This window comes from Sciurus vulgaris, assembly GCF_902686455.1.
Source record: "Sciurus vulgaris genome assembly, chromosome: 6".
NCBI classification, from domain to species: domain Eukaryota; kingdom Metazoa; phylum Chordata; class Mammalia; order Rodentia; family Sciuridae; genus Sciurus; species Sciurus vulgaris.
Genome location: NC_136466.1, coordinates 1,422,873 through 1,439,557, shown reverse-complemented (window position 1 = coordinate 1,439,557; position 16,685 = coordinate 1,422,873). Strand labels below are relative to the sequence as shown.

At 43.5% G+C, this 16,685-nt stretch overlaps 1 protein-coding gene and 1 long non-coding RNA gene across 3 annotated transcripts in view; both read left to right on the top strand.

The window, feature by feature from the left end:
* The window catches only part of LOC306663292, a 726,016-nt gene that overhangs the window by 173,643 nt on the left and 535,688 nt on the right, over positions 1-16,685 (top strand). The window lies entirely within an intron of this gene.
* On the top strand, positions 13,692-14,645 carry LOC306663316 (olfactory receptor 5V1-like; the record flags this gene model as incomplete). The annotated part of the gene is made up of 1 exon (XM_079143729.1): positions 13,692-14,645. The coding sequence occupies one exon, from the start codon at positions 13,692-13,694 to the stop codon at positions 14,643-14,645; it is 954 nt and encodes a 317-aa protein (XP_078999855.1).

The window sequence follows — 16,685 nt, the reverse complement described above, 5'->3', positions numbered from 1 at the left end:
TCTTAAAGTAGTTAATAGTCTATTAAAATCATACACTTTTTTAGTATTCTAGAGCTACTCTAAAAATGTACTACAAGCTGAGTGGCTTAAAGCAACAGAAATCTATTGCTTGACCACTGTGGAGGCTCAAAGTTCTAGACAATGGTATCAAGGTACCAAGAGACTTTACTCCTTTGTCTCTTCCCAGCCTCTGGGGATCTGCTGGCAACCTCAGGTGCTGTTTGGCTTTCAGCCACCTGAGGCCAGTCTCTGCCTACGTTGTCACATGACCACCTCTCTGTGTGTCTCTTCCCCATTCTCTTAGAAGCATCAGTCCTATCTGAGTAGGGGCCCAGCCTCCCCAGTCATTACATCTGCCACAACCTGATTTCCAACAAAGGTCACAATCTGAGGACCTTGAGGTTGAAACTTGGACAGATCTTGTTTGGGGAGGACACAACTCAATTGAAAATAAACCCTTTGTTCCAGATGATGGGACTCTCAGGTAAATGTCCTAGGCATTTTACACTTGTTCCTGATGATGGGACTCTCAGGTAAATGTCCTAGGCATTTTACACTTGTTCCAGAGGATGGGACTCTCAGGTAAATGTCCTAGGCATTTTACACTTGTTCCTGATGATGGGACTCTCAGGTAAATGTCCTAGGCATTTTACACTTGTTCCAGAGTATGGGACTCTCAGGTAAATGTCCTAGGCATTTTACACTTGTTCCAGAGGATGGGACTCTCAGGTAAATGTCGTAGGCATTTTACACTTGTTCCTGATGATGGGACTCTCAGTAAATGTCCTAGGCATTTTACACTTGTTCCTGATGATGGGACTCTCAGGTAAATGTCCTAGGCATTTTACACATATTAGCCCATTTCATTTTTTAGGAAAGACACCACACCACTACCCCTCTCAAAGGAAGTCAGGGAGACTAGAAAAGCAACGTATGCAGAGCTGGATTTTGATCTCAGCAGTTGGCTCCAACGCCGGTGTTCTTTCTCCCATTCTGAAGAGCTGCCTCTGTGGGCGTCACGGTTTACCGTTCTCTTTTTTTCTCCTGGGCAGTGTAATTTCCTGAGTTACCCAAAGCCACAGCTACCTTTCCGCAGTAATATACTGTGCCCGGCTACTTTTTAGAATCACTTTGATCTGGGTCTTCTGTAGTTATCCAGTGCAAGGATATCACACAGAGGTGATTGATGTTCTCGCCGGGAGGTGGCAAAAATGCCTCACTCACAAATAGGTGCGCCATCAACCAAGAAGGCCCGTTTATTCATTCTGCCGCCATTTCTGAGTGCCCACTCCAGGCATAGCATTCTGCTGGACCTCTGCACTAAACTTGCCGTCTGAAACTCTCCATTTCTGAACGTCAGCCTCTCCTTTAGGAAACAGAAACCATGACATTTGGTAGAGGGTTACACAGTTTTTGCTCAGGTTATTTTCTACGCTGAGTGCTCGTGGCCAATTATTACTCTCAAATACCCTAGCAAGGAGAGCTACGATACTTGACTTGAAAATAGGACCTCTATTCTGATGAAAGTTTTTGTTTGCCTCATCCAGAGAATCTGGGCCAACGAATTCTTTATGGATTTTCTTCTAATTCAGCTGGTTGATTTCCTAAGAATACATTGGTTTTCCTGATCGAATTTTTGTACCTCCAATGTCCACACACCAGTTTCCAACAGCCCTGTCCTCGTCCTCTCTGGGGTAGCAGAGAGAAGCCCAATAAATGAGACCAAGGGTCTCTTATCTCACACCTTGTTTCAGAGAACGTCCCCTGAGCCCTTATAGGGTAGTCACTGTGCTCAGTGAAGTGCCTACTAAGATAAATAAAGTGTCGTTGCATATGAGCACAAAGGTCAGGTCACCTCTGAGTGGAGACTGGAGGCAGAGTGGCTTAGGACAAAGCCAGGTCTGGCCCCAGCCAACACGCCTGCTAAGACCGTCTGAGCTTGCCTGTGTGTGGTGGCAGGTGTAGCCCAACAGGGATAGAGGAAGTCTGGAGTTTTTAAGCTTGGTCTACACTGCAGCCTTCTGTGGCACTTTTAAAAGACACCTATATTCCCAGACCCACTTCATCGAAATCTCCAGGAGGCACAAGAACCTGCATCCCTCTGAAGGTCCCTGTGTTAATGAAGATCGTGTTTGGAGATCTCTGGCTGTGCTGCCTGACACGGCAGCTACTGGTCACATCTTGCTCTTTAGATTAGTGATAAAGGGTAAAGATTCCATTTCTGTTCCACCAGCCACATTTCAAGTATGAAGTGGCCATCAAGAGCCAGGCACTGAGTGTGGGCCCAGGACCTTCCTGTCACCTCAGGGGGCAGCTCTGAAGGAGCTCTCTTCTTTCCTCTCTTCTGTCATGTGTCTTCTTTCACAGTCACTAGAATCCTCGTCTCATTGCTACCCCATAACTGATAACCTGTTTAAAGGCAGGATCTGGTCGTCCTGGCCTGTGGCAGTGAACACGTAATGGGAATCTTTTAGACTGAATTAATCTGATTCATCCAGTGCCATCTGATTGGATCTCTTTCATGTAGACACTCCAGATTTCAGCAGAGTCTAGAGAACAGGTTGGATCTGGGAGCAGGTTTTTCTGTTTTCTTTTTTTTTTAATTTATTTTTATTGTAAACAAATGGGATACATGTTGTTTCTGTTTGTACATGGAGTAACAGCATATCATTTGCATAATCATACATTTACATAGGGTAATGATGTTTGATTCATTCTGTTATTTTTTCCTTCCCCCCACCCCTCCCACCCCTCTTTTCCCTCTACACAGTCCCTCCTTCCTCCATTCTTGCCCCCCTAAAATCCCCCATTATGTGTCATCATCCGCTTATCAGTGAGATCATTTGCCTTTTGGATTTTTGAGATTGGCTTATCTCACTTAGCATGATACTTTCCAATTTCATCCATTTGCCTGCAAATGCCATAATTTTATTATTCTTTATAGCTGAGTAATATTCCATTGTATATATATACCACAGTTTCTTTATCCATTCATCAATTGAAGGGCATCTAGGTTGGTTCCATAGTCTGGCTATTGTGAATTGAGCCGCTATGAACATTGATGTGGCTGTATCTCTGTAGTATGCTGGTTTTAAGTCCTTTGGGTATAGGCCAAGGAGTAGGATAGCTGGATCAAATGGTGGGTCCAATTCAAGTTTTCTGAGGAATCTCCACACTGCTTTCCAGAGTGGCTGCACTAATTTGCAGCCCCACCAGAAATGTATGAGTGTACCTTTTTCCCCACATCCTCTTCAACACCTATTGTTGATTGTATTCTTGACAATCACCATTCTAATTGGGGTGAGATGGAATCTTAGTGTAGTTTTGATTTGCATTTCTCTTATTACTAGAGATGTTGAACATTTTTTCATATATCTGTTGATTGCTTGTACATCTTCTTTTGTGAAGTGTCTGTTCATATCTTTAGCCCATTTGTTGATTGGGTTATTTGTATTCTTGGTGTAGAGTTTTTTGAGTTCTTTATAGATTCTGGAGATTAGTGCTCTATCTGAAGTATGAGTGGCAAAGATATTCTCCCACTCTGTAGGATCTCTCTTCACATTACTGATAGTTTCCTTTGCTGAGAGAAAGCTATTTAGTTTGAATCTACCCCAGTTATTGATTCTTGCTTTTATTCTTTCTGCTATGGGAGTCCTGTTAAGGAAGTCTGATCCTAAGCCAACAAGGTGAAGATTTGGACCTACTTTTTCTTCTATAAAATGCAGGGCCTCTAGTCTGATCTATTGTGAGTTGATTTTTGTGCAAGGTGAGAGATAGGGGTTTAGTTTCATTCTGTTGCATATGGATTTCCAGTTTTCCCAGCACCATTTGTTGAAGAGGCTATCATTTCTCCATTGTATATTTTTGGCCCCTTTGTCTAGTATGAGAAAATTGTATTTATTTGAGTTTGTGTCCATGTCCTCTATTCTGTACCATTGATCTACCTGTCTATTTTGGTGCCAATACCATGCCATTTTTGTTACTATTGCTTTGTAGTATAGTTGAAGTTCTGGTATTGCGATACCCCCTGTTTCATTCTTCCTGCTAAGGATTGCTTTAGCTATTCTGGGTTTCTTATTCTTCCAGATGAATTTCATAATTGCTTGCTCTATTTCTGTGAGGCACATCAATGGGATTTTAATTGGAATTGCATTGAATCTGTATAGCACTTTTGGTAGTATGGCCATTTTGACAATATTAATTCTGCCTATCCAAGAACATGGGAGATCTTTCCATCTTCTAAGGTCTTCCTTAATTTCTTTCTTCAGTGTTTTATAGTTTTCATTGTAGAGATCTTTACCTCTTTGGTTAGATTGATTCCCAAGTATTTTATTTATTTATTTATTTTGATGCTATTGCAAATGGAGTTGTTTTCCTCATTTCCCTTTCAGCTGTTTCGTCACTTGCGTATAAAAAAGCTTTAGATTTATGTGTGTTGATTTTATAGCCTGCTATTTTGCTGAATTCACTGATGAGTTCTAGAAGTTTTCTGGAGGAGGTTTTCAGATCCTCTAAATATAGAATCATGTCATCAGCAAATAGTGACAGCTTAAGTTCCTCTTTTCCTATTCGTATCACTTTAATTTCTTTGGTCTGCCTAATTGCTCTGGCTAGAGTTTCGAGGACAATGTTGAATAGAAGTGGTGAAAGAGGACATCCCTGTCTTGTTCCCCTTTTTAAAGGGAATGTTTCAGTTTTTCTCCATTAAGAATGATGTTGGCCATGGGCTTAGCATAAATAGCCTTTACAAGGTTCAGGTATGTTCCCACTATCCCTATGTTTTCTAGTGTTTTCAGCATGAAGGGGTGTTGTATTTTGTCGAACACTTTTTCTGCATCAGTTGAAATAACCATATGATTCTTCTCCTTAAGTCCGTTGACATGATGGATTATGTTTATTGATTTACAGATGTTAAACCACCCTTACATTCCAGGGATGAACCCCACTTGATCGTGGTGCACAATTTTCTTAATATGTTTTTGGAAACAGTTTGCCAATATTTTGTTAAGGATCTTTGCATCTATATTATCAAGGATATTGGTCTAAAATTTTCTTTCCTTGATGTGTCTATGATGTGGGTATGAGGGTGATATTAGCTTCATAGAATGAGTTTGGTAGGGTTCCCTCCTTTTCTATTTCCTGGAATACTTTGAGAAGTATTGGAATGAGTTCTTCTTTGAAGGTCTTGCAGAACTTGGCTGAGAATCCATCTGGTCCTGGGCTTTTCTTGGATGGTAGATTTTTAATGGCTTCTTCTATTTCATTGCTTGATATTGATCTGTTTAAATCATGTATGTCCTCCTGGTTCAGTTTGCGGGGAGCATATGTCTCTAGAAATTTGTCAATGTCTTCGGTACTTTCTATTTTGTTGGAATACAGATTTTCAAAGTAGCTTCTCATTATGTTCTGTATCTCAGTGGTGTCTCTTGTGATATTTCCTTTCTCATCATGAATTTTAGTAATATGAGTCTTCTCTCTCCTTCTCTTTGTTAGTGTGGCTAAGGGTTTGTCTATTTTGTTTACTTTCTCAAAGAACCAACTTTTTGTTTTGTCAATTTTTTCAATTCTTTTATTCCAATTTCATTGATTTCAGCTCTGATTTTAATGATTTCCTGTCTTCTACTACTTCTGCTGTTATTCTGTTCTTCTTTTTCTAGAGTTTTGAGCTGTAATGTTAGGTCATTTAGTTGTTGACTTTTCATTCTTTTCTGGAATGCACTCCATGCAATGAATTTTCCTCTTAGTACCGCTTTCATAATGTCCCAGAGATTTTGATATGTTGTATCATTGTTCTCATTGACCTCTAAGAAATTTTTGATCTCCTCCCTGATGTTTTTTGTTATCCACGTTTCATTCAATAGCATATTATTTAGTTTCCAGGTGTTGGAGTAATTTCTGTTTTTTTATTTTGTCATTGATTTCTACTCTCAGTCCATTAAGATCTGATAGAACACAAGGCAGTATCTCTATTTTTTTGCATTTCCTAAGGGCTGCTTTGTAGAATAACATATGGTCTATTTTTGAGAATGTTCCATGTGCTGCTGAGAAGAAAGGGAATCCACTCATTGATGGATGGAATATTCTATATATGTCTATTAAGTCTAGGTTATTGATTGTGTTATTGAATTCTATGGTTTCTTTGGTTGGATTTTGTTTGGAAGATCTATCTAGTGGTGACAGCGGTGCGTTAAAGTCACCCAGAATTATTGTGTTGTGGTCTATGTGATTCTTGAAATTGAGAAGGATTTGTTTGATGTACAGGGATGCACCATTGTTTAGGGCATAAATATTTACAATCGTTATGTCTTCCTGATTTATGGTTCCCTTAAGCAGTATGAAATGTCCTTCTTTATCCCTTCTGACTAACTTTGGCTTGAAGTCCACTTTATCTGATATAAGGATGGAAACCCCCGCTTTTTTACTCGGTCCATGTGTGTGGTAGGTTTTTCCCCATCCTTTCACCTTTAGTCTATGGGTATCTCTTTCTATGAGATGAGTCTCTTGCAGGCAGCATATTGTTGGCTCTTTCTTTTTAATCCATTCTGCCAGTCTATGTCTTTTGATTGATGAGTTTAGGCCATTAACGTTCAGGGTTATTATTGAGAAATGATTTGTATTCCCAGTCATTTGGCTTATTTTTGGTTTTTAAGTTGGCTTGGTTTCTCCTTTGAGTGCTTTTTCTCTAAGGTAGTTCCTCCCTTTGCTGACCTACATTGTTGTTTTTCATTTCCTCCTCATGGAATATTTTGTTGAGAACATTCTGTAGTGCAGGCTTTTTATTTGTAAATTCTTTTAACTTTTGTTTATCATGGAAGGATTTTATTTCATCTTCAAATCTTAAGGTTAGTTTTGCTGGGTATAGGATTCTTGGTTGGCAACCATGTTGTTTCAGAGTGTGAAATATGTTGGTCCAGGACCTTCTAGCTTTTAGAGTCTGGGTTGAGAAGTCGGCTGCTATCCGTATTGGTCTCCCCCTATATGTAATCTGATGCTTTTCTCTCACGGCCTTCAAAATCCTATCTTTATTTTGAATGTTAGGCATTTTCATTATAATGTGCCTTGGTGTGGACCTGTTGTGATTCTGTGCATTTGGTGTTCTGTAAGCCTCTTGTATTTGATTTTCCATTTTACTTTTCAGGTTTGGGAAATTTTCTGATATTATTTCATTGAATAGGATGTTCATTCCTTTTGTTTGTATCTCTGTGCCTTCCTCAATCCCAATAATTCTTAAATTTGGTCTTTTCATGATGTCCCATAGTTCTTGGAGATTTTGTTCATGATTTCTTACCATCTTTCTGTTTGACCGACTTTATTTTCAAGATTAAATATTTTGTCTTCATTGTCTGAGGTTCTGTCTTCCAAGTGGTCTAGTCTGTTGGTGATGCTTTCCATTGAGTTTTTTATTTGGTTTATTGTCTCCTTCATTTCAAGGATTTCCGTTTGGTTTTTTTTGAGAATCTCTATCTCTTTGTTGAAATGATCTTTTGCTTCCTGCAGGTGCTCTTTCAGCTTATTGGTATTATCATTCATTGCCTGCATTTGCTCTCTTATCTCATCCTTTGCTTCACGAATCATCTTAATCATGTATAATCTGAAGTCCTTTTCTGACATTCTTTCTACCATACTGTCACTGGATTCTATTACTATAGAATCTAGATTTGTTTGGATAATTTTCTTCCCTTGTTTTTTCATGTTGTTCATGTATCTTCCCCTCTAGCAGTGCAGATCTGGGGTATTGCAGATTTCCCCCATAGGCTTATAGTGGTCCTATAGGTTTCCAAAACCCTTTTTTTAAGGGGAGATCAATATTAGCAGTGCCCAGTTCAGACAGTGTGCAATCCTACACCCAATAGCCCCTATGAGGACAATAACAAAATTGTCATATTAAACAGAATGAGTTCAAATATTATCTTCAGTAAAACAAACAGATTTGCAATAAGGTCTGCAGTTTCAAATGGAGGACAAAGAGGATGCAGAGGGATGTAGAATGTGGCTGTTAATGGGATAAGAAAAGAATATACAGAAGTTCTAGAAAATAGAAAGGGTGAGAGTGTAATCAAAAGAAGTTGGTTGTTAGCATGCTAAAAGGGAGAAAGCAACTCTGAGGGAACAGGTAAACAAAAGGAAAAGAGAGCAAGAAAAGTAAAGAAATAAAAACTTAAATTTTTTCAATAAGGAGAGAAAAGAAAATCTGCACTGTAACAGTCATGTAGTAATGAAGCCTCCCATAGTTCAGTGGCCTGATGCAGAAGAGGCACTTGACAATGAGCTCAAGCCTCCAGCATTGTCACTATTCTTCAGAGGAGAATTTTCTTTGCGACGTTGAAGAAGTTGCCATGGATACTCAGACAAAGCAGGGTTGTTTTTTTTTTTTACATTTTTAAAATTATTTTTTTTTTCATCTAACTCCAATTCAAATGGCTATTATCAAGAGCACAAGCAATAATAAGTGTTGGTGAGGATGTGGGGATAAAAGCACACTCATACATTGCTGGTGGAGTTGCAAATTGGTGCAGCCACTCTGGAAAGCAGTGTGGAGATTCCTCAGAAAACTTGGAATGGATCCACCTTTTGATTCAATTATCCCATTCCTCAGTTTATACCCAAAGAACTTAAAATCAGTATACTACAGTGCACAGTCATATCAATGATTATAGCAGCTCAATTCACAATAACTAGATTGTGGAACCAACCTAGATGCCCTTCAACAGATGAATGTATAAAGAAACTGTGATATATATACACAATGGAATATTATTCAGCCACGAAGAATAATATTATGGCATTTGCAGATAAATGGATGGAATTGGAGAATATCATGCTAAGTGAAATAAACCAATTCCAAAAAAAAACAAAGACCAAATGTTTTCCCTGATGAGTGGACGATGATATATACAACGGAGGTGTGGGTGGGGGGAGTGAGAGAAGAATGGAGGAACTTTAGATTATGTAGAGGGAAATGAGAGGGATGGGAGGTATGAAAAGTGGTGGAGTGAGACAGACAGTATTACCCTATGTACATGTATGATTACACACAAATGGTGTGAATCTACATCGTGCACAACCATAGAAATGAAATTATGTACCCCATTTGTGTGCAATGAATCAAAATGCAGTCTGTAGTTTATTAACTTTTTCAATAAGTTGGCAGAATATCCCTCTGCTTCAGGAAAGGCTCGGATTCCCAGAAGCTGTATGACACAGAAGTCCTTCACGTGGCCTCTCTTCCCATCAAGAGGAGGTTCATCTTAGGGCCAGGCACACCAAGAGCGTGAAGATCATGAATCGCTCGGTGAGGTACGGGACGTGGTGTCACAGATCGCCCCGACTGCCCGCGGCACCTGTGTGTCTCGTGGGGAGCTGGCAGAAGTCGACCCGCAGGCCGGAGAACAGATGTCGCAGGACTGTCGATGTGCCTTGCACAGGCAGGGAAGGAGTTTGAGAGAGAGGCCTGGAAGTCTGCAAGCCCAGTGCTGGGAACCTGTACAGCAGCGCACCGTCCTCTCGCCGTGGTCCAGACCCTGCTGCTGGTGTGGGCTGGAGCTGGGCACTGACAAAGTGGAGGGAGGACGGCAGCTGCGCCCTCGCTTCATGTGGGCGTCCACAGCCAGCCACAGACGAGGCGGGAGCCACCTCCGTGTCCCTGCAGGAGAGCCCTGGTGCAGATGCCGGTGATGCTACTCAGACACGTGCCAACTCAGCTCACAGATCAGGATGCGCACAAGGTCCCCCATCTGCCTCCCGAGACGACCCCAGCACAGGCTCCCAGTCAGAGGCCCCACACCCGCCAGGAGGGTGAAAAGGGACCCTGGGAGAGGGGGCTTCCCGACCGATTACCAAGAGGAGGCCAGAGCGTCCGCAAGTGTGTGAAGTAAGGACTGGAAAACCAAACAGACCCACCTACTTGGACTTGTCAAGGTGACTAGGTGGAAAATAATCTGCTCGTTTTTCAAAATAAGGAAAGAGTAAACTTCAAATGTCCCACCCTAAAAATGATAAAGTGCAGCATATTATATTCCATACACTACGGTCATGTCAAAATGAACCCCAATATCATGTGTAACTATGATGCACTAGCAAAGGCATAAAAATGTTATTTACAGTTTTAAAACAACGAGAGCTGAGGTGAGGGACTGCGGGGGCGCCTAGCACATAAAACTCATGCCAGGGAAGTGTGCCTGGCGCATAAAGACCCAAGCCAGAGGTTGGTAATCTTCCTCTGGAGGATGATAGCAAGGACTCGTCATAAGTTGGGTGCTGCCAAGGCCTTCCCTGGAAGACGATAGCAAGGACTCGTCGTAAGTTGAGTAAAGCTGGAGCCCCTTCCTCAGAGTGTTAATCTCTCTTCCTTTTTTGTTTTTCACCAGAACTCACAATATTACGCGGATTAATCATGTTTAATAAAGTTCTTCGGTTGAAGGATGATGGGAACACAAACAGTTCATATGAGTCAACTCAATTCCAGTAAAATAAAGTTCATTTGTTTACACAAAGCACTAATATTCCTATAGGGAATGGTGGACATTCTGAAGCAATATGTCTTGTGATATTTTTGCTAACTTTTACAAGATTCCCAGACATCTAGTTGCATATAAGTGATTCTCTTAGCTTCAGTGATCAACATATTTATTACATCTGGTTTCTTCTGCAAAGTAATGAGCCTCCCACAGAAATACATTATATTTAGTTCAAAAGAAAAGTTTTAGTTCTTTTAGATGAAGATTTTTTACTTTGAAGATAATAACTTGGTTCTTAATAGTATAATATGATTTAACATAGCATAGACATGTAATTATAGTCATGAAAAATTAATAACAAATTACTAGAAGTTATAATTAATCTTAGCAGTAAGAGATCAAATAGAAGTTAAACTTCAAGGAAAAACAAGTGGTATACATCAACTTGCTTTTGTAAGTTTCGAGTCAAGGATAGTTCATTGTGGGGAAATGTTGAGTAAGATGGATGTGCCAGATGGCGCTAATTGGCTAACTGTGCAGACCTAACTTCTGTTATCTATTGATAAACTTCTAAGAACTTTCTTCTTCATATGAAATCATAAATATTTTTAGTGAAAAGTGTAAGGGTATATAAACTGTAAGAAGAATCCAATAAACTTGTCAGCAACCTAACATTGACCTGAGTCTGTGTGGTTGCTGTCCATCGCCGACGCTGCGCCGTCTAATCACTCGGGGCTTTTATATTTCAGGCCATCAAGGACCCCTGGACTCTGCTGCTTGGGCTGGTCCCCGGCAAGGGACATGCTACCTAGATCCATCTGACCATTCCGCGAGGTATGACTATATCAAAAGCTCCACTTTCAAGCCCACACACCCGCACGCCTGGATTTGCCAATGGACACACAGCTGATGATGTTAACATAATAGTGACCCAACCTGGACGCTCCCTGAGCCCCCCGCTGGAACGGTTCCCAAAAAGAGGTAATGCAGTCTCTGGACTGGCCACAGTATAAACAGGCGTCCGTGGACGTGACTGAGACAGTGACCCCGAGGCTCTGCGCCCAACACGGGCACCTTCCTCCCCACTGAGACCTGCACACCCTCTTCCTGTGGAGACAGCAGCAGGCCACGGGCGGAGGGGCGGGGAGCCTGGGAAGTGCACCCCACCTGAGCAAGGCCAGCGCTGTGGGCAAAAGGCCCCCAGGTATGCCTGCAACAAGGGGGAAGGGAGTCCTAGTGGGGGTGTTCTGCTTTGGGAACACAACTGGCAAATCCCACGGGAGGGACTTTGTACCAAGTGTGTGCCTTCAAACTGTCATGGCCACACAAACAAGGCCTAGTCCTGACCTCACCCAAACAGGCCGAGTCGTGACCTCACCCAAACAGGCCGAGTCTGACCTCACCCAAACAGGCCGAGTCCTGACCTCACCCAAACAAGCTGAGTGCGTAACCAGAAGTTGAATCAGGGTATGAGTTTTATTGAACATGTTACGGACTCGTGTCTCATGACTGAGTTTTTAACACCAGCCAAATTGTTCAGTTGTACATAAAGAAAAACAGGTATTTAATACAAAAGACATATTTACTCTCTGAAGACACTAATTTTTCTTGAAATAAAAAGTACTTCATTCATGTCTCCATTTTATTTTCAAAGTGTTACATGTAAAAGTGAACCAGCTGTCACTGCGTGGACACGCGAGCATTGGAGAATCTGGAGAACTGTCACAGCAGTTTGATATTTTTTAGCTGTAGATGGACACAACACCTTTATTTTATTTATTTATTTTCACGGGGTGCTGAGGACAGAACCCAGTGCCTCACACCTGCTAGGCAAGCTCTACACTGGGCCCCAGCCCCAGCCAGTAGGCGTTCTCTGTTTCAATATTTTCTTACAGTCAATGGAATTCTGGGTTTTTCCATGGCTGAACAATGATACCCAAGGACTTTATGGTTATCATGACAATTTTCATGACTGTGTCCCCGAGATAAAGAGATCATCACAACGAGCGACTGCTTTCTCCCAAGTTGGTGCTCTCTGAAGAAGCAGGCACAGGGATTCCTCTTTAAATCCTGCAGGGAGAAAGGAGAAGAGATCATTTCATTCCATTTGTAAAAATAAACCACTGTGCAAGGTTTGTCTTACTGATGCATTTCCTCTGAGCAAAGAAGTCACCAATAGTCCCAGCAGGCAGAGCGAAAGGAAGGGAATCGCAGAGTGCCTTCTGCGTTGTGTCCTGGCTGTCTTTTCTGAATTTCCAGTCAGGTGTGTGCTGTCAAACAATAAATAAGACAAAACAGCAGTTTCCAATCAGATGGAAAAAACCCACACAAGTGTTCACATCCAGACCTTCATTTAGTCACCTTCTAAGCACTTTTAAGAATTGCAGTGCTCTGCACTATGATGATGCACACCAGGTGAACTAGAAAATCAGTAAGAACAACTAAAACCTGTTGTTGCATATGTGATTCTGAACAGACTTATCTCCCTCAAAATATTAAGCATGTGACTAAGCGTGCAAGTTTTCTATATTCAATAGGTGTGTGTGTGCAAACACACGTTGTACGTGAATGATTTCCTGAATGCGGACAGACAGACACTCTCACACAAGTCCATTACATTTTTCAGGGTGAGTTTGATCGATTCAGTCACGTTCCGGGGAAGTATCATGCTAGTGTCTGCGTTGAGCGGTGACGACTTGGAGATGAAGAAGCACTCTTACGTGGATTGCTTCACAACGGGAATGGGCTGTGAGAGCAGGGTGACCGTTATGCTCCTCTCCTTAAGTGTGGTAATGCCTATCCTTCACTGACGTGCACGTACCAAGGAACTAAGCACAGCTCCTACTTCGAGGTCTCCTCATTGAGACAAACTGTAAAACTAAACACTTTGGAACAATTCAAAGCAGGACTCAGCAGGTCTCGCTTTCCACTGAATTCTACAATCCCCAGAACAGCTGCAAGGTCCACCAACGTTTCCCGGAGAAGGTAGATTAAATTTTCTGGCTACTCAGAAGATTTCCTCTTGGTAAGGAACCAAGGGTGAATATCTTAAGAAATATCACATGCAGCATAAAAGAGACGTTGCAAACAGCAGTCCAAGGGGCTGCCACCTCCTGGTCCCCAGGGCTGACAGTGCTGGTCACCAGCACCAGCTGCTCCCGAGCCGGGCTCCTTACTCTCTAGACATAACCGTGCTCTCGGCTTCCTTCCCTCCAGGAGGCCTGTGGACAGCAGATGGACGTGGGCAACCGCAGCACCATCACTCAGTTTGTGCTCATGGGGCTCTCCGACCTCCCCTGGGTGCGCCTCCCTCTCTTTGTGGCCTTTGCCGTCATCTACCAGATCACCTTGGTGGGAAACGGGGCCATCCTCCTGGCCCTGGGAACCGAGAGGAAGCTGCACACTCCCATGTATTATCTTCTGGCAAACTTGTCCCTCCTGGACATCTTCTGCCCCTCAGCCACCGTCCCCAAGATGCTGCACGACCTCCTGACTGGTGAGCACAGCATCTCTTTCCTTGGGTGTGCTGTGCAGCTCTATTTCCTGGTGGCCCTGGCTGGAAGTGAGGTCTTCCTGCTGGCCGTCATGGCTTATGACCGCTACGTGGCCATATGCTTGCCCCTGAGATACACTCTCATCATGACCAGGGCGCGCTGTGTCCAGCTGGTGTGTGGGACCTGGGCAGCTGGGTTCCTCAACTCCCTCCTGCACACCGTGTCCACCTTCCGCCTGTCCTTCTGCAAGTCCAACCTGGTCAACCAGTACTACTGTGACATCCCACAGATTGTGGCCCTGTCCTGCTCCTCCATGTACATGGCAGAGATGCTTATTTTATTGATAGGAGGCATCTTTGGAACGAGTGCCTTCCTGACCACCTTGGCCTCCTACGTGTCCATCATCTCCACCATCCTCAGAATCCCGTCGGCAGCAGGCAAGCGCAAAGCCTTCTCCACCTGTGCCTCCCACCTCCTGGTGGTCTGCCTCTTCTACGGCACAACCATCTTCACCTACATGCGCCGCTCTTCCAGCCAAGACTCCCTCTCCAGAGACCGACTTGTCTCTATGCTCTATGGGGTGATCACCCCCATGCTGAACCCCCTCATCTACAGCCTGAGAAACACGGAGGTCAAGGGAGCCCTTAGGAGGGTCCTGTGTGGGGGGGCACGTGCACAGCAAGCAGGACGTTAGACCAGAGCGACTCCGTGCTCTTCCCAGATCAAAGTCACGGGAAGAATTCATAGAAGATTCATGTCTTGTGTAAAATGCTTGTCTGAGGGTCCATAGCAATCACACAAGCTGGTGACCTCAGTTGACCTGTCCGTTTATGCGTGTCTCTGTCTGGAGACTTTGGGACTCTAACTTTGGCGTCCAGAAGCAGCGTCTTGCTGAGTCAAGAGGACTGTTGTTGTCTGGTGGTACAGGAGGTGAGCCGGGCCTGCCCGGCCTCCATGGGGACACTGGCGTGGGTATTCACAGCTCGAGTCCCACTGCTCCTGTGTCTACATCTGGGCTGACCTCCACCTGCACGTCCTCCTTCCACCTCTTACCCCGGGTGCTCACCTGCTCATCCTGCCTTGCCCCAAATCTCACATGTGGAGCAACTAGAGAGGGTTCGGAGGGGAAATGATTGGGTAGGGAGAGCCTTACCCCAGTCAGTAAATTATTGACCTGATGGACTAACTAAGTGGTATCTGGAGGCAGGTGTGGGGCTGGAGGAGGTGGGCCATCCTGGCTTCGGGGCACGTACTTGTGTCTGGCAAGTGGAGTGCGCGTCTCTCTGCTTCCTGATCATCACCTGCCGCGCTCTTCCACCATGGTGTTCTGCTCACCGTGAGCCTTGAGGGAGGGAGCGGGTCTTCAAGGACTAAGCTCTGAAACCCTGGGCCCTCCAGCAGACCTTTCCTCCTCTGCAGTGGCTCTCCTTGGGTCTTAGAGCCGCAGGCGTGAGGAGCGGCCTCATCGCCCCCGAGGAGGCAGCGCTCCATCTTCCTTTGCTCAACTGGGTGTCTACTCCCGAGGCCGCTCCTCTGCTCGCTCACGGGGCCACCTCCTCTCTGGCGCTGCCTGTCCCCCAGGGACTTGGGACTCAGGTGAACTTGGGTTCCTGTGCGCCTGCGCCCTGGCCTCCGTGGGGTCAGAGGGAGTGCTTCCTCTGCCACCGCCCACAGGGCCTCAGGCCGAGTCTCAGCGTTTTCACTGCATGTGACTGGAGAGCTGTCGCTTCTGCTCCACTCTCTCCTGCTGGCACTGTAGAAACAGGGATGTTTTCTTTCCAGACTATTGCTTATTTAATGCACCACTTCTGTCTGCAATTATTTATTAAAATTTCCAGAATTTTCCCTAACCCTGAGCATCCCCATTACGTACCACGCCACCCCCTCATATGCTAGTTACGTGAATCAGCACGACTTACGAATGTCCATGTTCTCACACAAAAATGAAAGGTGGGCTCCCTGTTAAGGTTTGGAAATGAGGTGTCTTCCCAGAGCTCTGGTGTACGATGGTTCTGTGTCAATGGAAACTAAAATTTAAAAAAATGAAACAAAGAAAACCAAATGCACTGAAAGGTATCCTGGGTTCCTTGCTTGAGAGAATCAACATTGTTAAAATCACCACATTAACAAATCTTCAGATACAATGTCATCCCTAAAAACTTCCAATGTCATTTTTATAGATACATAAAATTAAAATTTGAATAAGACCACAAAAGCCTTGAACAGCCAAGGAAACTATGGGCAAAAAGAACAAAGCAGGAGGATTGACACAAAACTGGAGTTAGGTTTGAGGCAAGGTTCAATTTTTTGTTGAGATCAATTGGACTGGTTGGTGAATATTAATGAAAGTGGAATTCTATGTCTTTTAATATTGCTTTAAAATTTCTCTTTTAAACTATGGAACCAACCTAGGTATCCTTCAACAGATGAATGGAAAAAGAATTTGTGGTACAAATACACAATGGAATATTACTTAGCTTTAAATAAGAATGAAACTATGGCATTTGCTTGTAACTGGATGGAGCGGGAGAATATCATGCTAAGTGAAATAAGCCTAAACCTAAAAACCAAAGGCCGAATGTCTTCTCCGATATGCAGCTGCTAATTTACAATAAGGGTGGGGGCCCTCGGGAAGAACAGAGTCACTTTAGGTAGAGGGGAGTGAAGGCAGGGGAAGGGCTATGGGGGAAGGAAGGATGGAAGAGTGAAACGGACATTATCGACCGTGTACAGT